This window comes from Calidris pugnax, unplaced genomic scaffold (genome assembly GCF_001431845.1).
Source record: "Calidris pugnax isolate Ruff unplaced genomic scaffold, ASM143184v1 scaffold17, whole genome shotgun sequence".
NCBI classification, from domain to species: Eukaryota; Metazoa; Chordata; class Aves; order Charadriiformes; family Scolopacidae; genus Calidris; species Calidris pugnax.
This window is the reverse complement of record NW_015090794.1, coordinates 11,221,646-11,248,689: the sequence shown is the minus strand read 5'-3', so window position 1 is coordinate 11,248,689 and position 27,044 is coordinate 11,221,646. Positions and strand designations below refer to the sequence as shown.

Here is a 27,044-nt window from a genome sequence, read left to right as displayed (position 1 = left end):
TTTTTCCAAAATAAGGAAAGAAAAAAGAACACTGAAAAGTACGAACTTTTCTTTGAGCTTTGTGGGTGACTTAAACGCTAGCAGTTACGATCAGAAAAAACTTGGAGAGATAGTATAGAAACAGTTTAGTATCCAGACTCCTGCTTTACAACGAATACATTTTGAGATGCTTAATAAAGGAATGAACAGTAAATTTAGTTTTCTAATCAAGAAAGTAGAGCCTTATTCAAAAAAAAGGGAGTGATTATTGCTCAAAGAATTGAGTAGTGCCCACATATAGTGAACACTGACACAAAGCAAAGACTCTTGCTGGGTTGTTTCAAGCTGAAAAGACATTTTTGATGAAAGGTTGTGTATCCCATCTCCTGGGAGGTGGGTCTACATGTACATTTCATCTATTTAGTTGGAGCTTTGAAATGGATCAGGTAAACCTGTACACAGAATTTTGTGGAGTCCAGCATTGGTTACAGTAAAATATGAAAATCTATATCTGACAGAAGTCAAAGCAAGGCAGATCGAGTTATCAGACTAGTTTGCATATTGAACAGCAGCCAGGGAGTTCTGATTATTCTCAGAGAAGTGCTCAGAGTTCCAATTTACTGCGGCTTATTGGATGCGTGCTGTGTTACTTCTGATGCCAGAAGGCAGAAAGGCCTGGATATACTCAGAAAATATCATGACAAAAAGTGCATTTGGAGTCCCATTCCAGCCAGTGTTCTTGTGCTTCTTCAGGCCGTGAAAATTTATATTACGCTGATGAAAGAAAGTGCACTATACCCAACTGATGGTCAGTATATTTTCTTTCCTGGGCATAGATAAGTGCGTGAGTACACGCGTGTGTATACACAAGAGATTTGTGTAATCATAAACATGACGTTCTGCAAGTCAGCAGTGGTTATATTTTCATAGTTTCTGGGAAGGTCTTGTTAATTTGCTAGCTAGAGGATGTATTTCCATTACTGAGCCATGAATGAACTTGGAGATGACCTACAGTAAAAGAAAAGATGGGTGAAAGTAACAAGAATAAGATTTTGGTTGCTTTATCAGTGAATGCACATACTTGCCTTTTCTACTGCCACCTGACCAGTCTTATGTCTCATAAGAAAGTAATTACAGATAGTTCTAATACCATATTCCAAAATGTCAAGGCAAGGATTAGTCCAGCTAGTAGGTTTCTCACAAATTTTGCTATAAATACTCCGTACTAAGTCTCATGGAATTTCCATTTTTGTATGGTGGTTCATACTAAGTGAGGGTTTGATGCTGATAGGTGTTACTGGGCAGTTTCAAAGGATAAAAATAAATATTTTAACTACATGGTACTTCATAAAAAATAGAGCACTGTGTTTTCACATTGTGTTCAGCTTTTTCAGTTCAGCTTTAGAAGTATCAAAAAGTAGTCAATAGTAGACATAACCTAGCAAAGTAGGAATTCATATCCATTTCATTTCAGGAGACAGATAGTATAAATCTATTTAGATTATATTCATTTTTCTTACAGAAAGGTGCTCCTTTCTGTAAGTATGCTCCACAATCTTGTCATATGAGTAGTTAACTAGGTGTCAAGGATTATAGATTTCAATCTAATCTCTCTAACAGCATCCCTGGTTTCCTCAGGCAGATCACTTCATTACTGTGTCACAATTCTCCACCTGTAAAAGAGGACTCAGAGTGATGCTTTGCCTCTACAGTCAGGGCAGGACTATCTTAATTACTGATGTGCTGACGCGGGGACTTTGATCTTGGTTCGAGTATCTTGGGCTTGACAAAAATACAAACTCTTGATAAGAGTTATGTGAAACATCCCTCTGATAGTAAATGTTTTTTTACTGATCAGCTTATACTAAGAATTGTTGTCACAGATAGTATAAAGTAAATTGACAAGCAATAAATACAGGGTGATACTGGGAAAGAATAATGCAGAGAAATGGTTTGTTACAGAAAAATAGAGTAGCAAGTCTTGCATTTAAAGTTACACAGAACAGAAATGAAAGAAAGTACAGACAATTGTGCTTTGTGAAGGTGTGTGTGCAGATTGTTTGGTTATTTTTGTGCTAAGCTAAGGGCAAAGTGGAAATCTTGTTTCTGCCCTGCTCTACCCTGTTGACGTCAAAGCGGATGGAAAAGGTGAATTTCTGATTCCCCACAGTCTCTCAGTTTTATGGCTTCACACATCTTATCCTACTTTGAGCTGCAAACTGACTACCTTGTTTTTCTTGCTTCTGTTTTTATTTCCTCCAAAATTCAAAACAGATTTGTTTAGAAAGACAAACAGACATGGTTCTCTTTATCTTGTGCTTCTTTCTGCTGCTTTGGGTAGTTGGGTAGTGAGTTTAGATGACTAAGCAGTTAGGAGTTTTTCTCTCTTTTCCTTTCTTTTTCCAAAATAAGGAAAGAAAAAAGAACACTGAAAAGTACGAACTTTTCTTTGAGCTTTGTGGGTGACTTAAACGCTAGCAGTTACGATCAGAAAAAACTTGGAGAGATAGTATAGAAACAGTTTAGTATCCAGACTCCTGCTTTACAACGAATACATTTTGAGATGCTTAATAAAGGAATGAACAGTAAATTTAGTTTTCTAATCAAGAAAGTAGAGCCTTATTCAAAAAAAAGGGAGTGATTATTGCTCAAAGAATTGAGTAGTGCCCACATATAGTGAACACTGACACAAAGCAAAGACTCTTGCTGGGTTGTTTCAAGCTGAAAAGACATTTTTGATGAAAGGTTGTGTATCCCATCTCCTGGGAGGTGGGTCTACATGTACATTTCATCTATTTAGTTGGAGCTTTGAAATGGATCAGGTAAACCTGTACACAGAATTTTGTGGAGTCCAGCATTGGTTACAGTAAAATATGAAAATCTGTATCTGACAGAAGTCAAAGCAAGGCAGATCGAGTTATCAGACTAGTTTGCATATTGAACAGCAGCCAGGGAGTTCTGATTATTCTCAGAGAAGTGCTCAGGGTTCCAATTTACTGCAGCTTAGTACAGAAAAATAAATCTTTTTTGATTTGGGAGAGGGGTGGTTTTTGTTGGGTGGTTCAGGGTTTTTGTGGCTCTTTCTTCCTCCCCAACACCCCCTCACCCCACCTGAACCCCCCCCCTAAAAAAGCAAAAATGTTATTTCCATATCCATGAAATACAACAAGTTGTGATCACATATGAATGCTTTTGATTACTGATGGAAATAGTGGCTGGATTCTTATTTTTCATACCTTTTAAAATCTTCTGGTTTATACATCTTTATTCTTATAGGAAATGGTAATGCTATAGTTTGCTAGCAAAATTAATCTTCAGTACAGTTGTTTATCTGATCTATGCATTCATTAATAAAGAGTCCCTGCTGTTGTTGGCTCCAGCACAACTTAATTAATTACTATTTGAAATATGGATGTGGTAAATGATCCAACTTAGTGAAACAGGAGAACAGCTGTTACCTTCTTTGATGTTTGAAGTCATTGGCTCTTCTCCTTATTTGTGTGTGCCATCCCCTTTTTCATCTTATGACAATCATTCCATAAATTCTGGTCTCAGATTCATCTGTAAACCCTGATCCCTGTCTTGTCTTCCCACTGCGTTGTCTTGTTCTCCTCTGTACTCACCATTTTATCATCTCCCCTTACAGTCATCCGTTATGGTTTCCCCCTCCTTTTTCTCTCTCATAGATTTTTCAGGATCCTGGTACCCTTTTTCTTTCCAGTTGCTTTCTTCAGTCATTCTGCGTTCCTGAAAGCCAAGTAAGCTGTTTGCTGCTAACCTGGAGAAACAACTACTTTTGCCATCTTTCCTTGTGGTGCATTTTTCTAGCAGCGTATGCCTATGTGGTTTCTCAAAGCAATTCATTAAAAGATTTTCCTAAATATTTCCATTTACCATGTTAGTCTTGCTGCTATTTTCCCTGGTCAGTTACTAAGCTATAGCTTGATTTTTGCTTCTCTTATTTTTTTTTTTTTTCCTTGTCTAGAAGAGACAGACAGCTAGTTTTTAAATAACGCCTCGAATTGCTGCAGGGTTTCCTCTCAGCTACAGGCAACAGTGTTTCTGTGCAATCGAGTGCTGTAGAAAGGGAAGGGAGACATTTTAGTTCGGCACCCACAAACTCTCTCAGTTCCAATATCCTCAGTTTATTTCCTGGTACCTGAACCTGTGGTATTCTCTCACTTGATTTTTTTTTTTATACTCAGGCTTTTTTTTTTTTTTTTAATTTTTTTTTTGAGATTTTTATCTCGGAAGTTTGTGTGGTCTGTTAAGCACTGCTCTAGTTGACCCTGCCCTGAGCAGGGGGTTGGACTATGATCTTCAGAGGTCCCTTCCAACCTCAACCATTCTGTGGTTCTGTGAAGTACCAGTGAAACAATAATGGAGAACAATGAAATAAGTATGGAAACCCCTGTGTGTTCACTGTAAGAAATACCATGCAGAACTAACAAATGTCATTGCAGAAGCAATTTGACCTACTTCCCTCAGCACAGAAGATGTAAATCCCAATTGCAATATGTCAGAGAAACTGAAACACCCAGTGGGATAAATCATATTAGGCTTTATTCTTGAATAAAGCCAAATAACAAGTAGCATTCTAACTCATTTATTTGTTCTGTTAGCTATGTAGTGACTGTTTTTGAATATGCTTTAGCAATATAGTTTAAATTATTTTAAGGGAAAGACCAAAATGAAAGAATATGTTCAGAAATGTAAGCACAAATTAAATCCTTGACATAACTCTTATGTATGAAGGCATCTATTATTTTATTATTTCCAATGAGGTTTTATGATTTCAGAACTGAATAGCCAGGGAGGACTTAAAAGTATTTATAGTAGATAGGACTACAGAGACCTCTGAAAATAGACTGCAGTTGTTTATGTCTTTATAAATACAGAATGAAGAAAATGTTACATTCTCCAATTTAGAGACAGAAAACAGGAGTATTTCGTAAAAAGAAAAAAAACGTTTTTTATGAAATTACTGAAAAGAGATCATGAGGTAGGGAAAATTCTGAAAACATAAATCTAGTACTTTGATTTTCAGGAGTGTGATTTTCTCAGACTACTGTTGTAGAATCAGATATGTTTTTAAAAGCAGGCAAGTCTTGAAGCTATTTTCTTTTTGAAATGAGATTTTTGGATTACAAAAAAGGCTTTATTTTCTTTATAGACATAGATGGAAGTCCCTTCATTTTACTTGTATTTGATTCCGATTATCTTGGGCCGCAGAGTAGGGGTTGGGGGAAAAGGAGTGGGAAGAAGAAAAGAATAGAGACAGACAGTATTTTCTTCTATCCCTAAGAACAAAGAAAATCCTTGTACTTAGAGGAGAGAATAATGATTTTCAGTTTTAATACGTATGGAACTGAAAATGCTCATCAAGGGTTGTTTTTGGGTTCAGTCTACTTATTTGACAGATTTATAAGGAAATGGTATGGATTACTGTTTTTTCCTCTAAATATTTAGGGCCAGCTATTTAAAGGAATTATATACATTTTAAAAAGTAAAATTACATAATGTGTTATTGACACCTATTGCTCCTTGTTATACCTTGTAATAAGTGTCCCTTTTCTAATTGGCTGTCCCTTATAACTTTTTTGCATGCCTTCCTGCTGTCCCTGCCACCTCTTTCTTCTTCTTTTTGTCTTTTATAAAAGCAGTAGATTCAGTAACGCACGACTGGGCTATAAATGTTTATCAACTCTAGTTTATGTGTTCCCCCTTTTCCCGGTCTCTTCTATAATTTTTTTTAGAGTCTGTCTTTATTCTCCCTACCTTCTCTGCTGTCTGTTCTGTTTTGGTTATTGTGAGACCTGAGAGACTCCTGCACCCACCTCTATGGTGCAGAGCAGCGCTGTAGGGGCACCTGAGCTACCCCAGAGCAGGCACTTACACCCGGAGTGTGGGGGGAGAGGCTGCCCAGTCCCCAGCTGAGGGGGCACTGAGTGGTTCAGATGTGCCCATAGCTGTTCTAACTGAGCTGGTTTGCTTAGTCGTTCTTAACTGCAGTGTAGGGATATAACTTGATAACCCTGTGGGGAAAAAAAAAATAAATCCAAATGGGAGTTGAGTTGTGGAATATGTGTTTGGGAATGAAGAGCAGACAGAGTCTTTGAAAGAAACATTATCAGTCATTATAACAGCTGGTGGGCTCAGCTTTCCAGAATAACACAGACTTTGTATACAGCGTTGCACAGAGAAGATTAAAGTAGGAATTTAAAGGAGAAAAATGAAGGAAGGAGCTATGTATTGGGAGGATCATTATCTCCTGAGACAATCAATAGTTTGGGAGGGAGGATTGTGGGCTAATTCCAGTGATGGTCTTCTGTCAGGTTATGTTCAACTTTTTTGTCCATCTTGCATGGTTATTGATCATTGGGCTAGCTTAGAAGTTTTGTTTAATGCTCACTCTGTTCTGCTAATGGCAAAATAGACACAGGAAATAGGGAGAATTTTAACAGCTTATGCAGTTCTGAACATTTTTAAATGTGTGTTTGCGAAGATTTGCTGATAGTTTGTAGAGTTCACCATAGTTCTAGCCATGCAAACCTCTGTATTTTTCAGGTGTCAGTTCGTTTCTGAGGCAATTTGAAGATCGGGTCTGTGTGTTTTTCTGCAGTTAGAGCATGTGCAGTACATGTGGCATAGCTTTTGTTGAGGATCTTGTATGTATTTTTGCTTTTTGGCTGAGGATCTTGCATGTATTACGGCCCCTTTGTCAGCAATGACCACTTTGATACCCAAATCAGCAGATGGTACATGCCTGATGTTGCTAGTTTTGAAAATCCATATTCAATGCCAGTCAAAGTGAACAAGAATTTTCCTGTGGGGAAAAAAATACCAAGATTATGTCAGGATAATATAATAATATAATATGTTCAGATATCCAGATATTGAATGTTATTGTTTAAGAATTTCTTAGTGGCTACAATAAATAGATTACTTAAGTTGTGATGAAACCAGCTCCTTTTTATTGAGCACAGCGAACTCAAATTTCAAGAGATTATTTCTTTTTATTAGTCCCTTAAAATTTCTATTAAAAAAAAAAGACTTCAAAGAGGAGAGATCTAAAAAGAAAAGTAAATAAACCAGAAAAAATATAATTAAGTTTTGACCCCTTAAATTGCTAACCTTCAAAGCTAATGCTGGAGAAGCACAATATTATTAGCAATAAAAAGAATTTACTTTGCCCTTTAAAAATTACCATAAACCAATTGACTGAGATGGAATGATGTTAATATTTAAGAAGTAGGACACTAGATTCTATTATCTTAGAAACTCTGTCACCTGGTACACTCTGTAGTCCTGTTATCTAATTATTGTCCTTAAATTGCATTAGTGTGCTAGCAATTTGTCTACTGTTGGAAAAGTAATTGACATTTGGGTTACTGCTTCATATTTGGGAGACTCACTAGGTGGTTCCAAAGAGTCCTCTTCTGTCAATGCAGATTAGCTTAACTTTACCTAAAAGAAAAGAGAAAGTCTGCGGTTTAGACTATGTCACTTATATAGTGCTCTTGTGTTAAAATTCAGGTTATATATCACAGATAATTGTCAACTGATAAAAGGAAAAATAAAAAGATAGATTAATATGACACTTCTGAATTTAACTTCAGTGCAGTCCAGCCTTTCCCTGAGAGCCAAAGCAAATACTGCCATGATGTGGATGGAGGGGAGTGTTTGGCATCTGCTGTACTCTCTGTTTAATCGACACGTCTGGTCAGTAGATGGATAAGGTCATAGAGCTGTGGTCACACACACACACGTGAATTACCTTGTCCGTACTCAGAAACTGAGGCATCACAAAGGTGTTAAAATGCTCTTATCTTACGAAGATTTGGTTAGTGCCCACCTGGTACTGGGGTGTCTGCCTCTCTGCACTGGGGTCAAGCACCGGATTGGAAAGATTTCTTTGTAAGAACTTGATGCTGCTTCTGCCCTGGATTTCCAAGTGATTAGATAATGTTAACTTCTGTTTGGCCTCCTATGTATGCTCTAGGGCAAGTAGCCCACTTTGTTTCTTTAGCTTTAAGTTTTGGGGTTCTTTTTCTTTAATAATGTTTGTGTGTTACCATTCAAATAAAAAGTAGTTAAATTACAAATATTATTATTTCTACCTAATATGCAACTTTTTCTCCTGACGTTCTATAGTAATTTATTTCCTGTTTTTTTGAGGTTTGGAGGAGGAGTGGTTGCAAACTCTTTTTGCACAGTTTTCTTGGATTAAAATGTGAAGGATAGTTATTATTCCATGTAGACTGAATAGAGGAAGAACAGCCTGTATTTCAGCAGTTACATGCACTGAATGTGTTTCTGTGCCTCTGCAAAGGGTTTGGTTCATGACTATGTACAGTTAAATGCTTGAAACTTTCCAGATTAATGTAATTTGGGATCTAAAGTTGATTAGAGATGCATGATTACAAAATGCACATAATAATTTATGTGACAACTGGAATTAAATTTAAAAGATATTTAAATTACCATGAGGAATCTAGTTGTCTAGTAGTGGTGATAATTTTGCTAATATAACTTGTTTAGGGACTTTTTAGTTTATGTTTAAAAACAAGAAAATCTTAAAGCTCGTCAAAAGTTGGTTTTTTTTGCAGGGCTTTTGCATAAACTAAAGTTTAATGCTCCAATTTATAAGATTGGAAATGTCAGTCTAATCCAAATGAAATGTTTAGGAATGATGGCTATAACTGAACACCTCATCTGAATTTCTTTTGACTATGACTTCTGAACAAGATTTAGAGCACTGATCACACATCTTTAGAGGTCTCTGCCAACATGTTTTTAAAATACTTCATCTTCCAGTGACAAGAACCAGGAAAGTCTCTTGTCTTGATGGCTTACTACATAGTACAGGCATCTTCTTTCAACCATTAGTATGAATTTTTTAAGGCCTTTTGTGGGCCATGTAAATTGGTGGACAATTTGCATAAACCACTCTCTCTCTTCCATCTGTGGAAAAAAAATAATATTTAAGGGAGTCTATAGAAAACTGTAAGTGAAGTTGGTAAAATTATCAAAGTATCAAAAAGCTTCTGCAATCATTTATGATAGTGTAATTCTCCATTAAAATATTTTTGGAAAACAAGCAATTTGTCTGAAAAATGTGTGAAAAGGAAGAATGTTTTCTAAAAATGCTTCATTCTGCAGCCAGCGGTAATACAGTGAAAGTTTGTATAGTGAGAATGATGACATCTATCATAAAGAAATTCTGAAAATTAAGTATTTCAGAATAACAGTTAATGCCTGTGTACTGTACTTCATATGAATAATGTGCTACAGCTAAAGCTGTAATCTGAGAGCATCTGCAAAGCACCAAGCAAACTGCTCCATTTCGGGACTGTTTTTTCTTCTGAGATTACTCTGAGGTTATTACTTTTCAGAAAAGTAATACTGCGTTAATAATTTTAAGTAACTAAGTGTTTTTAAAATTGTAAAATGTTGTGATTTGAGAGAGTGAGAGTGCGCTTTAATTGATCAAGGGTATTGAGTGGTAACATCTCTTTTATAGACTGTTGAGATTGTACCTGGAGAGGGACAGGTGACTTGCAGTGACCAATGGGGTTACATTAGCATAACACTGTGAGTCACCCGAGTCAAATGCTAAGCATTATTTTGCTTTAAAATTCTAATAGTACCAGTAATGAGACAACTTTACTGTTAAATCAGGAAAAGAAAAATAACCTTTTTGCCCCGAAGAATGCTGTGTTTAAAAGGTCAGAGCTGTACCTGGAGGCAGAGAGATGCTTAGTGGTAACGTGTCTGCTCATGGGTAATAATGGTAATCCAGAGTTCTTGAAATGCGGTAAAAATGTAGGTTTTCAGTAGGGCAAAGGACGTTGCAGAAGAAACAGAATTCCTTAGATTTAAGATTCTTGCTTACAACGCTGTTAAGAAAGTTAGATACGTCTGGGCTTTTAAAGAGCTCAGGACCAGAATTTCATCTTCTCAGCCTACACAGCAGCTGCTAGATTTTCAAAATAGCTCAACTCCTAACAGTTCCTGTTCTGCAAGGCACAGAGCTCTTACGAAAGTCTGGCTTTCATTTGGGTGCCAAAATGAGATCTGAACCCTCATGAAAATCTGACTCTCATGAAAATCTGTGAGTACACTGATTTCTTGGGGGGGAAAAGAAAAAAAATAAAAATCCATAAAGTGGAGATAAAAATTAGATTATAGCAGTGTATTTATTTCTTAGCAATTAATTTCTTGGCATGATTATGATAGTACTCTGATAACCAGCAGTAGTATTCTCTGAGTAGTTGTTAGAGGACTACGTATACTAAAAATAAAAAATGACCTGTGTAATTATTTCTAACAGATTCATCTCTCTCATTATCACCACTTCTCTCTACATTCTCTGGTGCTCTCTTTTTGAGGCACGCAGAACAACGATCATATGGACTTTAGAGGAAAAGTTTAATCCAGACAGGAACAAGTGTATATAGAATGTACGCGTGTGTATAATGCAGGTGTGATGCCAACTATAGATGCAAAAAATTCTAGTTTAGATGTCGACTCCTTGAAAGTCAGTTGTCTCCCTAGCCTTTTAAATAGACAAAATTGAACTTCAGTAGATGAAAAGAGGGAACTTTGCTCTTAACGCTGGCGCAGTGAAACTGGAAGAAAGAAAACTGCTAGCAAAATTTATATCTTCACAATATTTACAGAATTAAAATAGAAAATGTTACACCAGTGTTTGTCTGGAGTGGGGCTTGTTTTCGGTAATGTGTGGAGATGTGTAACTGTGTTTAACAATATGGATAGCACCAGAAAGGGAAAGTAGTTGTTGGCTTTAGAGAGATCTCTACAATGTGTTTCCTACATATGTAAGAACTTCGTCTTACAATTTAAAAGTAAATTTTGCTTGTTTCCACATGTAATCGCTGCACCGTTTTCATAAACTTTTTTATTACATTATTTCCTCAGAGATAATGATTTCCAGTGATTTATGGGGTACAAAATTGTGAATGTTGCTTTTAACAATTCACAGCCTGTGGCTCTTTAATTCCACAATATATCATCAATATATATGTTATCATGGAATAAATACTAACATGTCTTGCAATATATATGCAATAGATACATAAGCAGATACACTTGCACATTTATATATGCGTGCTGTAAATGCATGTGTATAACTTAGATGTCGCTATATGCCTTTCCCATCTCTGCTGCCTTGGTGCAGTAGTTCAGCATTTTCCTCAAAAGCTTGAAGTTCTTGAAATCTCATTCATATTTGAGGATATTTTCGAAAGTACCTACACAACCACTTACTGATCTGTGAGACGCTTCCCAAAATGAGAAGAAAGCTGTGCACTCAGGCAACAATAAATATACCAAGAGCACTAATATGCTCTCCAAACACCATTCATAAAGGTTGAGAAAAAGTTCACTATCCTCAAGAAAACAAACCTTTTTTTCCCCTTTTGTAGCACCTCCGTTCAAACAAATATACTGAAAAAGCAAATTCTGTAGCAGATGCATAAGCTAACAAATTAATTTTAATGCCAGCTTTTCAGTTCAATCGTGTTTCGCCATTTTTAGCATTATTGCCATTAACGTAAGTGTATATATAGTTCATATGTCATTGTATGTATATTGTGTTCTGTATATTGGGCTCTTTATAAAGAATTCAACATAATGGTCTTCTTTCATCCTGTTTCAAAACTATCTTTGGGCTTGTTGGAAATCTGTTTATAATTTTTAACAACACTTCTGACAGGCACCAAAAAAAAAAAAAAAAAAAAAAAAAGAAAATACTTGGCTCAATTTAGAAATGATAGGACTGTATGGAGATGTCAGTGGGAAATGCACACCCTTTTCGATTAGCCTCTGTACACTCAGGGATGGAAATCATAAAGACTTTTCAGTCCTTTGTTGTTTTTTTTCCCCAGACCTGACATGTGAGGGGTTCTTTTTTTAATGTACCTTCTCCTGACAATTCCCCTGCCTCGCGGCATCAGACCTTTGCTCTCTTTGAGAGTCTCTGTTCCTTTGCCAGCGATGCTTGGACTGATCAACTGAGTGAGTTTTGGACAGGTTGGATTAGAGAATAATCCATGTTTTGTTGATTTCTCACAGTTATTGTTTGATTTTAGGACATTGGATGTTCATTTTGATTTGTCACTTTAATGTAAACTACTGGAGAGCCTTCTGGAGTGCTGAAGTGGAACATAATCCTCATTTTTACTAGCACGTCTCTTGGGCAGTTCATCTGTGTTTGCATTTTATGTAGCTTGTACAACTCAGAAATCTTGGGCACTTCACAGACTTTAATGAGCTGAGCCTCCCAACTTTGCTGTTAACGTAAAGGAGTATCTGTTCCTCCTATTTTATATGTGGAAAGAAAAGCATATAGATATTAAGTGATGTGCCCAAGGTTGTTTGACAATGTAATGATTGTCCTGAGACAAAACTACTGGACCCGAATTGGGTTTTTTTGCCCCAGCGATAGACTATTAGGAATTCTCATTCAGAACAGTTTTCACGACCTCCAGGTTCAGGCTTTCAGACAGAGACTCTAAGAATATGAGAACTTCCTACCCTGAAGTCCTTACAGTCTGAGAATGGAAAATAGAAAGGGCACAGAAGCACAGGGAAATCGTTACCTGCCTGAAATCACACACAGCTGCTGGCAAAAGAATGAGGTATTAATCATTTTTTAAAATTATTTCCTTTATATAATTTTTGTTGGATATTTCCACAATCCTTGTTTGTCTGATAGTTCAGATTATTATTTTTTTTTCTGTATTTCAGAATCTCTGTAAAAGTGACATGTTCAATGGGAATGGCTTGGTTGGAAGTTAATTTTAAATATTGCTTAATAGGATGAAGAGTGTATTTAAAGATTTATTAAATATTAAAATTGTTACTGTGCATTTGGCGTGTCTGCTGGGCTGGGGAGATGCATACACATGCCCTTTGTGAAAGTGGTAAAATGCTGAGGATGTACTTATATATTCCTATGGGTTCTCTAAGATCTATAAACAAAATCTATATGATAGAAACAATGTTGGTTTTGTAATAAGCTTCAGTGTTCTAATTTTTTTTTCTTTAATTTTACTCTATTGCACGGTCCCCATTAACTAACCAGCAAGAACAGAGCACTGAAGTAAAAACTGTTCTCAGCTTTGTATTAAGACCAGCTTAGGTATGTGGCATGTTGGTACTATTTGCCTTGAGAATTTTTAAAAGGAGGAGGAGCTCTAAGGTTTGGTTTGGTTTTTGGTTTTGAGAGCATATGCAATATATTTTGCAATACTTACATAAAATAGCAATATATCTCATTTTCAGAGTTGCTTAATAACTTTAAAGAATTCTTTTTTTTTATTATTTCTGTCATGACAGAAAGTTTTCAGATCTCTAAAGACTGAAGTGGAGAAAGTTGAATCTTTATAAGTCCTGGGAGCTGAGAAGGCAACTAATGGCAGAAATAGGTGGCTTGTCTTTATGGCTGCAGAGTGTTAGGAAATCGGGAAGTTCTGAACTCCAAAGGTTACTGGGACTCTGCCAGTAATGACAGTAGGTCTTTGTGCTCAATACCTGGTAGATACCTGAAAAGAAATGGGAGGTTGCCGAAATTCAAAGTTGAAAGTGTTGGGGTAAAATTTTACATCCAGAGCCTCATTTGGCAGCTTTATCTGAAACTGTTCTGATTCGTGCAGCATGAAGGAAAAAAACCCAACACTTTCTAATCTAGATAAATGGATGAGAAGGTGGTAGAAAAACTTCAAATATAGGCTCTACTGGAACAAAAATAATCTATTTTCATTACACTTATGGCACTGATGACTTTTTGTCTTCAAAGGAAGAATATAGGCCTTGATTGCTTCTTGAATTTGACACAGCTATGGCTATAGTCCCCTAATTGTGTCGTACTTTATCCAGTGCTCTGCCAGCTGTGTTAATTCCCCAATAATATCAAAGATGGTGATGATCAAGTATGTGGGATTGAGGTCTTCTTTAGGAAGGAGATAAAAGGATAAAAGGAACAGGTAAATACTGAATATGGAAATTAAGTCTGTTTCTGATGACTAGCGCAAGACTTCCTTTCTCCAGTCCATAACTGTGGGAATTCAAAGCTTCAGCAAAAGAAGGCAGAGCTACACAAAGCTCTGAATAATGTGCTAAAAATCAAAGCTTACATACTGACCACGCGACTACCCCCAAAAACTGTACAGAAAATATATTATCATTCTTTTCATCCTAAATTGAGGTTGGAAATAATGTAGTTCATGATACCGGTGCCATTCTGTGACTTTCAGCACTGTGTTCCATATCCCAGTCTAATAAAGCTGGTTTTTTCCTTTTTTCTGTGTTCCATATCCCAGTCTAATAAAGCTGTTTTTTTCCTTTTTTTTTCTTTTCTTTAAAATGAATTTACTGAAGACCAAAGCAGTCATTTCGCATGGACAGCAGAATAATTTGAAACAGTAAGAAAAAAATTGCACACAAATTTTTTGTTCATTTCTTCAGGAACTGGAATTGCTGTGTGGATTGTTTCCAGTGCTGCCCAGGGGAGGCCTCGTGACAGACCATGAGGTCACCTGGCGGATTTAAAAGGCTTATTTGTGGAATTAGAGTTGAGATATGAAAAATGTTTCAGTGAAGAATTGGTGCCTATTCTGGATTATAAAAGACATTTCTTGTTTCCTTTGAATAATGGCTCCAAATGTGAGCGGAATATTTCAGCCTATTGTTCTCAGATCATGGCTCTCTTGGGATGGAAGAGCCTTTATGCTTGGCATTATCTTTGTGAAATATCAAGTAGGAAAAGGAAAGAAAGTGCACGTGTCTGTGTGTATGTGTGTTTCAAGTACCCACTTTGAAAGAATTTGTATGATATATAGGAGAAAGGTCCAGGTTGTTATTGATAGTCCCTGGGATCTAGGAAAGCTGGTTTTTCTGTTTTGCTCAGGAAACAAGTAGTGCTGTGAAAGGATAGAACATGAATCTTCTTCTGTAAATAAAAAGAAAAATGCAGTTTATGCATTGAGTGGAGGTAAAATTAGCATAAAAAGGGAAAAATGTGGTATCAGGTAATTTATTTTTTCTAATGCTCGGTATCAAAAGGGGCTTTTTCCTGCAGTAGTAAAAATGTGTGACTTGTATTTCCATGCTCTTTATACAATCCCAAATACATGGTATATTTGAAAATTTATGTATTAACAATTTTTGGGCAAGCAGAAATGCAGGTTTTTAACATGCGGTTTTTGTTCTTTATACCCTTGTGCCAGTTCCATTCATCCACACGTGTTCAGGTGGGATCTGTGTATCGATTACATATTCAAAGACTATAATTAAAAATTTGCAAAGTTTTGTAATGGATATATAAGCCACCTTGGTTTTTTTCTGGTTTAGTTTTGTGTGGTGTGAAATTCTGAGCGAGATACACTAAAAAGAATGTGGTTTGGGTTTTTTTTTTCTAAAGTACTAAATTTATGTACGTGAAGTGTTAACTGATGTCTCTGTAAATGGAGAATGCTCAGTTCTATCCATTGCCTATATTTTAACAGGCTGTAGCATTTCCCTTCTCAGTGTTTCAGTTTTTCCTTCGTCCAACCTCAGCAGATGACTAAGTATGTCTGTATTTCATTCCATTCTTGCTTTCTCAACAGTTGAAGAAAGTTATTCAGACCTGTTCTGCGGCCCTTTGGTGGTGATGCTGTGCTCGGGCTAATTAGCACCCATTCATTGTATTAGCCCTCTATCGGTTGGACTGAAATATGTGAGGAGTTCAGAGCTTTCCATTCCTTGTGTGACCCTAAAACCTCTTAGCAGATGATTTGCTATCCTTAGTAAAAAAAAAAAAGTAGGAAAGGTAAAGGGAGTGGGTGAACTGCTGCCCCACTGTTAGAATCTCTGCCAGGTGTGCCAGGGGGTTATGATGTGTCAGTAGCATCCATCCCAAAACTGCCAGGACTCTGGAATTCATTAGAGGAGGAGGATGGTGCCGTGTCCCTAAATCCCTCTGAGACTCGGTGGTATCATCTGCTGCCATCAGTGCTGGAAGAAAATCCAGCTGAAAGGAATGTTGTATGTAGCTTACAGACTGTGTGCAGAGTGAAAGCCCTGAGTTGTGTAATTGAGGGTGGGTTTCATACAAATATTTGCTAGTAACTTTTCATCAAAATAACTTCAAAAAAATCTCTGAGGGAGATGATGTTAAGCAAAATGAGAGTCGAGTGTTACTATAAAGGTCATTAATGACAATCAGTTATACTTTAGTGGGTAAAAACTGCAAGACAATCCTCATAGTGCTGTCATTCACTTGGCGTTGTGATGTCATTCTCGTGGGCTGTTTGGCTGAGCTCTTATGGGGGGGTGTGTGTGTGTCCTGCACCCCCTGTCACTACAGGGCTGGGGTCGGTCTGTCTGCCTGTCGGTCTGTCTGCCTGTCGGTCTGTCTGCCTGTCTGTCTGTCTGCCTCCCTGCACGCACAGAGGCTACGTCTTTTTGACCACCTTCTTGCATAGGTGTTGAGTAGGAATAATTCTTCCCTTTTCTAAATGTTTTGGTCTTACATTAAGTACTGATTGAAGAAGAACAAAATGGACTGTATTTCTGAACATTCACCTGTTTAAGGTGAAGTAAAAATATTACTTGCTGTTATTTACCCCAGGCGCACCTTGCTTTTGGTCACTGTGTGGTTGTTCAAGTAATATAAGGTTATGTGATAGTCTTAAAGCAAATGTACTACATTGAAGTGGTTACAGAAGAAATTAGTTTGCTCTCTGTGTGCTTTAATTTAATTAATTTAATTGCTTAATGTGTGCTTTAATTTTCTTCTTTTTTCCCCCTTTCCAGTTTGAGTCAAGGCTAAAAAGTGAGCTTGTCTAAAAGATGACTTATGTACAAGTGACCTTATCTATGATTTTTCTTGCTTTCAGTGGGTCAAGGCTTAACATTTATTATTGTTTTCAATCATATTTTTTTTGGATGAAATTAGTTCTTAATTGAATACTGCATTCTCTACTCAGATACTCTGAGAAGTGCAGAATGGGAACTGTAGCTTCTGACTTGCACTCCTGAAATGTGTTCCCTGATATTTTTCCGTAGCTGTGCTTCTCTGACGGCATTTTCTTATTATCTTCTCTACCTTATCATTACCTTGCTGAAGCATTATTATACTAAAACTAGGTATTTTTAATATATTACTAGGAAAACTTTTCAAGCTTCTTCAGAGCTTTAAAAACCTGTGCCTTTGAAGTACTTCTGCCACAGTAGCTTTAACGAAGCTAAACAGAACAAGGAACATGATTCCTTTAAACATCAGCATTTCCTGACAGAATGGAGAGATTAATGGGTGAAATCCCTTGGAGGCCGTGGAAGCTTTCCCATTAATTGTAATGATTTTGGATAGAAACAACAGAAAGAGAAAAATAAGAGTAACTATATAAAGTTAGACATAAAAACGATTGCTAATAAGAGTGTTATGAAAAATTCTTTATTTTCAGTAGCAAAGGAGTTGTGGTAGAATGCATGATCTCTTAGCAAATAGCACAGTGCAGTCTAATAGGGAAAGTGCTACTTTTTGGAATGACCATAGTATTATAACAAACAGACCCTATAAAATTTGGGTTGATGGAAGAAATAGTGTTGCATTATACCAGTGAAGAAGTATAGCTTGATTTTTTTTATTCTTAGTGTCTCACTGTATTAATCAGTGTTATCCAGCAACATGAAAAAAATGCTTTGTATGAGAAAATCATACTAGATTTTTTCAGATAATGCTTTTGTGATTGGTATTTAACAAATGCCATTGAATATTTTTGCATTACTGTTTATTGATACAATTACAGAATATACCAAAAAGTGTTTTTCCTCAACTATGACTGACTTGCATAATTAGGAAAATAATCTTATTTTACGATGGCTTGAATGTTAACTATAGCTTGGCTCTCTGCATCAGAAAATGAGCACTATTTACCTGTGTGTTGACTAATATTAGAAAAACTGATAATCAGTACCATTGAATTAACAGCTACTAATTGCTTTTAGTGTATATCTAAAAGATAAAGCGTTTTCTGCAAAGTTATTCAAACAGGGCACTTGACTGTGGTTTGATGGAGTCAGTGTTGGTAACACGGTGTGCCATGTGTCACAGAACAAGGAGTTCACAGCCATTTCCTGAAATCCATGTCTATCGTATCTCGTAGATTTTCTGTGTCTAACGTGATACTTTCTGACTACCCTTCCAGAGATGATAAAGTGTAAATAAATGTAACAAAATGGATAAGCATATACTATAGCTTTTCTAGTATTATAATCTCCATTGGCCAGTGATTAAGTTAATAGCATGTCATTATCACAAGATTATTCTGTCCTTTTTGATAGTGACCAAAGGATAAATGGAAAATATATCAGCCAGAACTGTTAAACCAGGTATTTAGTCTTTGGCCAATGGTTTGGCATTCAGATGCTGGAAGATGAAGTGCTGTGTTTACAATGCTAATTTAAAAACTTTTGCTTTTATTAAAGTTACAGACCAATTGGATTGATTTATGTACATTTTGAGGGTTAAGAGCAGCTCTGAAAACTAAGACTCTTACTTAGGACCCAAAAATTTAGACCTAAAGCGCTGCTAGGAATGTCACTTTGTTGGTCAAAGATTTAAAACATGAGCAGCCACCTGCATAGTTAGCCCAGAGCATCCCTGATAGTACATGAGACTACGAACAGTCAAAGTATATAAGTCAAAATATAATGTGTAATTCCTGTGTATAAAATAAGGCCTAACCATCATGAATTGTTTCTGAAGAGACTTATACTTGGAAAATGTGATTGTGATTGATAAACAACTCCAGACTGCTTTTAATGTAACAGTAGCTACAAACAGGAATGGGAGGAAATGATTACATTTAATAGGGTGGCAGCTGTAAGGGTGCCATTATATTAAGTGACTTAATGAATACTGATCTTGAAGCAATAAATCAAAATGCAAACAATCTACTTTAATCAAGTAAGCGGAGTATTTCAGATACTTAAATAATATTAAATGAACACTTCAATCAAGGTATGTACCTGCACATGTTCTTATGTTTAATCTAGTTATTGTTTGTGTAACATCACTTTTAGGTTATGTAGTTAATGCAGGCTTCCTCTTTTTTTTTCCTTCTGCATTTTGTATTATTTTATTTTTTTAGGTCTTTTTGTCTATTTGCTTCAAGTAAAGAGACAGCTTGCAGAATACTTAATAGTCCATGATGAATCCTGTCCTGGTACTGAAGGATTTTTCTAAAGACTGATCAACAAGAAGGTTATTGCAAAAGCTGTGACAACAATTTCTTCAGGTTGGGGTGTCTCTGTCTGAGTGTCTGCTTTTATTTAGGGGTCCTGAGCCTACAGACATTCAAATGCATAGACAAAGGTATAATTTCTGGAGAGTATTTACAATGTGAAAACATAAGTATTTGGTTGTATCTTTGTTGTATCTTTGCAAGGTGCTGGTTTAGCTTGTTTGGTAAATATTTGTACACCTTGGCTTTTTCCTGTTTGTTTCAGTTTGCACAACTGTTTCAACTTCATGAAGATTTATGATACATTTAGTTTACTTTCTGACCAAACTGGCAAACCTGCAAGCCAGAGGGAGATGCTGTGTATAGGGGTGTTTTTGAGCCATACTTGCATTTTCTTTGAGAGCTGCCTGAGAATTCATCAGTGAAGAATCAATAGAGATACCTTTTATATTTTCTCAGTTTATACTTAGATTTGGGTTGGTGGTTTTTTTTTTTTAGAAGTGGAAAATAATAGCTGTGAGGCTTTTATAGCTGATTAAAGTATTCAGAGGTCCTCAGTATTTGACTCTTCCCTTTATTTTGGGAATAGATTGATGGCTTAGCCTCATGAATCATTCAGCTCTGCTGCTGATTTCTCTAGTTTTGTCTGGGATCAGAAACATGCACTTGACCCACTGCTTGATAGTTCCACAACAGCAAACTTGATTCGTAACAGCAGAAGTGGAAAAAAATAAAGAGCCATCTCAATTTTGTAGGCTGCTTGTCAAAGCTCTGAGTAGCGGGTGAAGGTTTGCATTGTCTGTCGGCAGGATGAGGAGGATGGAAATGTATTCATTTTGATGGTAACTGTAAGAGATGGACTGTCTTCAGATTAGCAGAATAACAGAAGGGGATATTATAGCTGCAAGGTGTAATTATACCATGCAGCTATACAGTTTGGCTTTTCAGAACATGAGAGATGTAAGAAACCACAAGGAAGAAATCCAGTACAGCTATTTCTGGGTTAGATAAGCACAGATCTTACACGTGCACTGCTGGCAAGTATCTACCACTGTCTGGGCTGGGTAGCTTTACTGAGAGGCCGTCTAATGGTCCACCAGTAAAAATAAATTGTATCAAGTAAAATTGGTACAACCCTTATAGTTGGCCATGACTGTCCCTAACTGGAAGCACATTTAGATGAAGTGCCCTAGTGTAGGTGTAAGGACAGATGTCAAGGGTTTTGGCATTCATTGTTTTTAGTTAAACATCTTCTTGAAGAAAACAGTGGGGCAGTACTGAACTAAAAAAAATCCTGTTCCTATTTCGTTCCTGTTGTTCTATAGTCAATGCACCATGGCACTGAGCCTGTCAGAGTTCAAGGAGCATCTGCGTGATGCTTTCAGTCATATGGGTTAGTTTTGGGTAGTCCTGCAAGGACCAGGGGCTTGGACTCAATGTTCCTTATGGGTGCCTTCCAACTTGAGCTATTCCATGAATCTATTCTGTGATTCTGATTAAACCATTTACATCAAGGGTTCAGGGGACTGGCTGTGATTTAGATCGTGCTTCCATGTTTGTGCTAAAAACGGATAGATGATAACTTTGTTCTGTGAGCAAAGCTGATCTTCAGTTGTCTAGGCTGCAATTCTGGTTAGCCTAAATTGAAGGCCAGTAAAAAAGTATTCACTGAAATTGCTCCAAATTTTTAACTAGCATTTGTAGTAAAGGATGAACCTGTCAGTCAGAAGTTCCAGTACTGTAGAGTCTGAGAGTCCCTTTAATGTCACCTCAAAACGTTGCATACTTCCACTTAGAAAAGAACAAATGCTGTTTTACTGCTCTTAAAATGATGTTGCTGCAAACCCCAGAACAGGCCATAAGCAGTTAATAGTGCAGGCAGAATTGTTCCTATTGAGACTATCAGTCTTTTGTGCACTGACCTTGATGTTACTGTCGGGTGACAGTGAGCTTTTATAGTCAATCTATTGAAGTACAAAAGGCCACGTTTCGGAAGCTGTCATTAAAAGTGCCTCTGTTTTGTAAGAGCAGCACATCCTTTATTCTCTCATAATGGAATTCCCCATAACAGATGAGACAAGCCACAAGTTGAAAATGTTATCATAAGAGGAAAAATAGGTTAAAGTGTCTTTATATTTGTTAATCTTTTTATTCTTTCCAAATTAGTTCATCTTAAAAAAACAGTAGCTCACTCACTTTGGTTAATGCAATTTTATGAATATTATGATCAGAAGACACAATGTTTTCCAACCTGATCTTTCAAAGGTGTTTCAGCAAAGCAAAGTTATCTTTTAATTTGAGTAATGCAGCCAAAAACGAATCACTTTGAAACTAATACTGTGTCCTGTCACTAATGCTTGCTGCTTATCATACTGTAATGACTGGCACAATTAACTGTGCAAATAATCCTGAGAGGAAGGGGTAAGTTTTTTATGTTTATGGCCTGTTGCTTATTTTCAGTTTTATCCTGTTAGAGACGATCAAGTCCTAGATAGGAAGGGATATGACATTATACCAGTCTATAAAGTTTAACTAATTCTGTGAACATCTATCCATTGCAAACATGAAATCTCATGAGAAATCAATGTTAAATGAATATTGCAAAAATTTTTACTTGCATTGTGTTGGTGTGTTGATGTCTGTGCTCACTAATGGGGTGTTGTGTACCCACAGAGCCCTGTCTGGACAAAAATAATTGCTTTCAATAAGATGGGATTTCTGTTAGTGATTTGTCAAAAAATACACTTGATTTTAAATTGTATTGTTTAACCTGATGGTCTGTGGATGCCGTCTAAGATCTTTTTGTTTTCTGACTCTCTTGGAAGGATGGGTGAGGTGAAGAAGTGAGGGAGGTTTGTCAAATTCATTGCATTGCTGTGACCTTATTATTGAATGGGATTGTGAAGATGCATTTTTGTGTTTTATGCTTTTATGCTTTTGTATTTCCTAATGGCTGATTTGAAAATGGTGATGTCTGCTGAATTTCAGTATTTGGAAAGAAAAAATCTTGCCCCTTCCCTGGTAACCCCTTTGTGAGTGTAGAGATAGAAGATCTTGGAGGAGTACGTGGTCCCTGAGTGGGAAATGCTAGCATTCAGGTGGAGCTATACTAAAAAGATTCCTTTTCTTCCTGAGTCTTTGATCTAAGAAAATTTTGAGATCGGGACAAGAGAAAGGATATGCCTCTCAGAGTGGATATCAGCTACTGAATTAAAAAAAAAACTTTCACTTTTGTCCGTGCATTTGTTTCATTCATTGATAAAAACATCTACATTAAGGAGTTAATGAACTGAAAACTAAGATAGTGGTAACATGATGGGAACTGATGCTAAACTTCAATCCTTGAAAATGCATGACTTTTGAAGTCTCTCATTCAAAATACTTCCTCTGAATAATCAAGGAAACTGAATTCATTGTGGTGAGTCTCATTTGTCCTGTTTGTCTCACAGGTTGCTATTACATTGGGGTGAGAGGAGGCTTGGTGTCTGTAAAAATATTGATATGCTTTAATAAATTAAACAACACCTGTTTTTGTAGCATTATAAACTAAATGCATTTAGTTGATTCATGCAAGCCCCAGAAATTCTTTTCCTCTGAAGGAATGAGAACTTAACCTCAATGAAAATATGTAATTTGTCAATAAATATGTTTTAGCTTCCCCTGCCTGCTTTTTTTTTCCTATTCTAGTATTTTTGACATGCGTAAAGTTTTGATACTGATTAGTTTGCCAGCAAAAAGGGTAATAGTTTCTTTCTAAATGTGTGAGAAGGTAGGAAATAACAAAAAAAAAAAGCAGCTTGAAGCAATTAGGTGAGTTAGTGTAGAATAAAGGACTGCAAGTGTCCTCCTCCAGGAACACAAACTTCCCAGGCCAAGTTACAAGTTGAAAACATACCCCAGGAGGCTTTCACATCAGTTATTATTCACCTGTGCATCCAAGCAGCTAATAAAAATGCTATTTATGGAAGAGAATCTGACATCAGCAGTATATCAACATACATGTTACCTTGATATAAACAACGTTCTAAGCAGAAAATGTTAAATAATTTCAATAGTTTAAATAAACCTGTTTATCTGGAAATTTAGCAGGTGTGCAGATTGCTGTCTCTTACAAGGCACTGAAGAAACAATATCAAGTAACCCACGTTATTCTAATACTAATTTTATTTTTATAGATAGATATGGGGAATTGAAAATGTTGGAGCTGCCATATGCCTTTTCTCTCACCTTTTCTCTTGACTTTATCAATTGTAGTACGAAATTTTAAAAAATACATTTTCCCCATATATGTACCAGTTAAAATGGTAAAAGTTGAAATTAGAATGATACTGTGAACACTGACTAATTACAGCTTGCTTGGGCTGAATTTAAATGGCTCATCTAATATGGAGAGACTTTCTGTCTCTTTTCTCAGGATGTTGCTCCTTCAGTTCTTCAATTGAGTTTTATGCAGAGCGTCCAGGGACGTATTAAAAACCTAATGAGAGTCTTTGAAAATGCCAAGCACTTATTGACAAATCCTAGAAGCTTATTTTTTCATGTTTCTTAAATGCATGTTATACTTTCCCAAAAGTTACCTCATTGTCTTGTTCTTTTGTTTTAGTTCCAGCTTCCTGCATTTTCTTGTTTCTGGAAAATAGGTAATATTACAGACTACTGAAGGCAATGACTTTGGTATGGATTACTGACTGCCATGTATAATACACTCGCTATATGAAGTTATGGATATCTGAGGTTTGGGGGAATTAAGGGAATTCATGCTTTCTTTTTTCTTTTTGTTTTAAACATTTCTTTTGTCAATGATCTTGACCAGGTTGACTGGAGAGAAAGTATTTCAGGAACTCTTAAAAAATACAGAATTTGGTTATGGTTACCAAACCTGTTGGTGCCAAGGTTTGTTGTATGTCCTTAGAGCAGATGAGTGGCTGGGTAACAGAAAAGAAAGACACCCAAGAGGATTGCAGTTCCTTCAGTCCAGCCATATTTATTAATTTTTTGACTCTTCTAATGTGGTTTGTCATGTAAATTCAATGATTTTTTGTATCCGTGGTCACCTTTCTTCTAAGATTTTCTAAGCTTTTGTTTCATTTGCTCAATAGTAGAGGTTGGAAGAATCATTGCGTTCTGACAAGATAAAACTGTAGTTGGGTTGCAACAGACTAGTTGCAAGACGAGGGTCTTACCAGTGCCCTAAGGGAAGGCTGCACTGATACCTAACTAGACCTTAGTAGAACACCAGAAGATTCAACAGGATGGTGTCTTTACCTATGTTTTAGACGATAGAAAAAGCTCTGGGTTTTTTTAGACTCCAAAGTCAATTGACTACCAGATGTAAATCTAGAGGAAATTCAGAGTTCCTTATTTCTGTGACTCTCACTAGTGATGACTCTCAAACTTAACTATGCTTCCAAGAAAGTATTTCCCAAGAAAGAAAAACAGACCTAGCTTTTAACCCACAACCCCAGCTATAGCAACTAAATCTTAAATGAGGCAGTTGGTTTACCTCATTGAAGGAGAAATGGGGATGAAGGAGAGAAAAGCTGATTAACCAAGTGGATGCAAATGGATATTTTGTTACCTTGTTAATCTTTGATTGTTACAGACAACAACTACGTAGGTGATAGATAGGAAGTCACGGAATTTGAAGCAAATATATATAAAATTCAGTATTTCATACGTTGACTTCAGTAGGTGTAATAAGCCAAACCCAATTTCATACACAGTATCTCTGAAAACAGAGGAATTAAGTATTGGTTTTATATGCTTTGCTGAATCAGGACTGTAACCAGAGTGTAAAGCTGACCTAAAATCAGCTTGACTAAGTGCAAGAAAAGTAGTGCAGAGTGGGTGAAGGCAGTGCCTCACCTTCACCATCTATGTACTTTTTCCTGGAGAAGGAAAAGGCAAGGCTTTCAAGGCCATTTCATACACTTCATTTATCTGCAGCTGCCATAATGTCTCCCATGGGCCCACCAGCAGCCAGCACAAGTCAAAGCAAGCTCTCAGGGACCAGCCAGGCGTAGAATAACTTCTCCCCCACCTCCCCCCCGCAAAAAAAAAAAAGCATGCAAGACCTTTTAAAAGCAAGTAAGCTTTCTGTTAGCCAGTGATACAGCCTGGTGGGTTTATAGTCAGATACAAGACATGTTCTACCTAGTTCATTATGTACATTTCCGAGGTCAAGCTGCACTCATTAGTTTGTTGCAATTTGTAGTTAATATAAATTGAAGTGCCACATTTAACATTCTGACTGTTTGGATTTTTTACTGGTTTGAAATAATTTGCTCTGGTATTTAAATGTAGGGAAATCTTTTACATGCTAGAGAGTGGTACTTACCCTGCCAATGAAATACTATTTAATGCCAGTCATAAGGGATTTAGTGTTGGTATTTAAGGATGTGTTTGTGGATGTATGTAGATTATAGAAAGGTTCAACAGAACATGAATGAAAGATGGAATGCTTATTCTTCTTGATACCTACTGCTTTTACAACTCATCAAATCAATATTTGTTGTCATTCACCATTTCCACATAAAAAAAATGAATGCAGTCCCTCACTCGGCATGTCATAAGAGTTGGGAATGTGCAGCTGAACAAGGGGGTTTGTGTGTAGGCTGCTGTGGTGAACTTCCACCATCTTCAGAGCCTTCTCTCTGCTTTCCAATGAAGAGTGAAGTGGTGTTTCCAAAGGTGAAACAATGGTGTTGCTTCCTGGAAGGGCCAGGTCATATGGAAGCGGATTGTGGTCCTTGGTTTGTACCTAGATAGACACTTCTCCCAGTTGTCACTCAGCTTTGAGAAGGTGGTGGGTTCAGCTCCTAAGGCTACAGTGTTCTTCATGTTACAGCCAACATCTGAGGAATTGGTGTAATCATCTTACTCCATTTACTGACAAGTTACTGCCTGTAGTTCATTTCCGCAATCAAAATGTATAGTAAAAATATTGAGGTATAAAATCTGTCCAGTTTTTAACTCAGTCCTCTTCGCATTTACTAATCAGTATAGTTCAGGAGTTCCACGGTTTACCATGCTTTTATGGCAGTAGAAGCAGCTCTTGTGTCTGTGCACAGACACGAAAAGGTCTTTAGATGTTCAGGTGTCTTTCATCTCCCAGCCTCCCTTTCTCTCTTTGAGAATTCAAGATCTAACCTAGTTCCATTTTCTGCCTTTTTCGCAATAGCAGCCCTCTTGTAAAGAGCCTTTATTTCTATTCTGATGCACCCATCTTGCCTTCTAAAAGTATCTCATGTTCTATAAAAACCCCAAAGTTTCCAAGAAATACAGTTGTACATATACAATTTGAAGCTTTTGGTATTTGGAAATAGTATCAGCAGAAAATGGCTTTGTTTTTCACTTCAGACATGTTTGAACATTGCAAAGCAATCATAATTTTGGTGTATAATATCTTGGCACTCTGATTCTGCTGTGGATAGACCTACTCTTTCTCCTTTGACAAAATACATTTTAGTAGGTATTAATGTTCCAAATGTCTGTGTTTAGTCATTTTGTATACTTACAGAGACCTTTTCTTAAAGTTAATTTTCTCTCTGTAATCTACCTTTATACTTCATGTTTTAGGATGCTGGCTTGTGCAGTGAATCTGTATTTCCTAGATGTGACACCCTGGTGCCTGCTCAGGGCAACTATTTACTTAATGTGTTGGGTTTTTTTATAGAAATGGGATTAGTACCTCATTTGGGCAATTTATATGCCAAGTTTTCACTTTGTTTCCCTGTGCAGTGGAATATCTATAAGGAGATGAAACCTTAGAAATATATTTCTATCATCTATTTCAAAGACGTATCAAGTTAT

At 36.7% G+C, this 27,044-nt stretch overlaps 1 protein-coding gene across 23 annotated transcripts in view; it reads left to right on the top strand.

Moving 5' to 3' along the window:
- Positions 1-27,044, top strand: part of RBFOX1 (RNA binding protein, fox-1 homolog (C. elegans) 1) — a 1,244,625-nt gene that overhangs the window by 461,483 nt on the left and 756,098 nt on the right. Inside the window, exon 1 of one of the 23 annotated variants that reach the window (XM_014936495.1) lies at positions 10,027-10,093. The exons of 21 other annotated variants lie outside the window; for them this stretch is intronic. Coding sequence is in view for 1 of the 2 variants with exons in the window: in XM_014936485.1 (XP_014791971.1) it covers positions 12,561-12,641 (81 nt within the window). In the remaining variant the exon portion in view is untranslated. Of the gene's footprint in view, positions 1-10,026; positions 10,094-12,546; positions 12,642-27,044 lie in introns of those variants that run through there. One more of the 23 variants, XM_014936485.1, reaches the window with a different exon arrangement.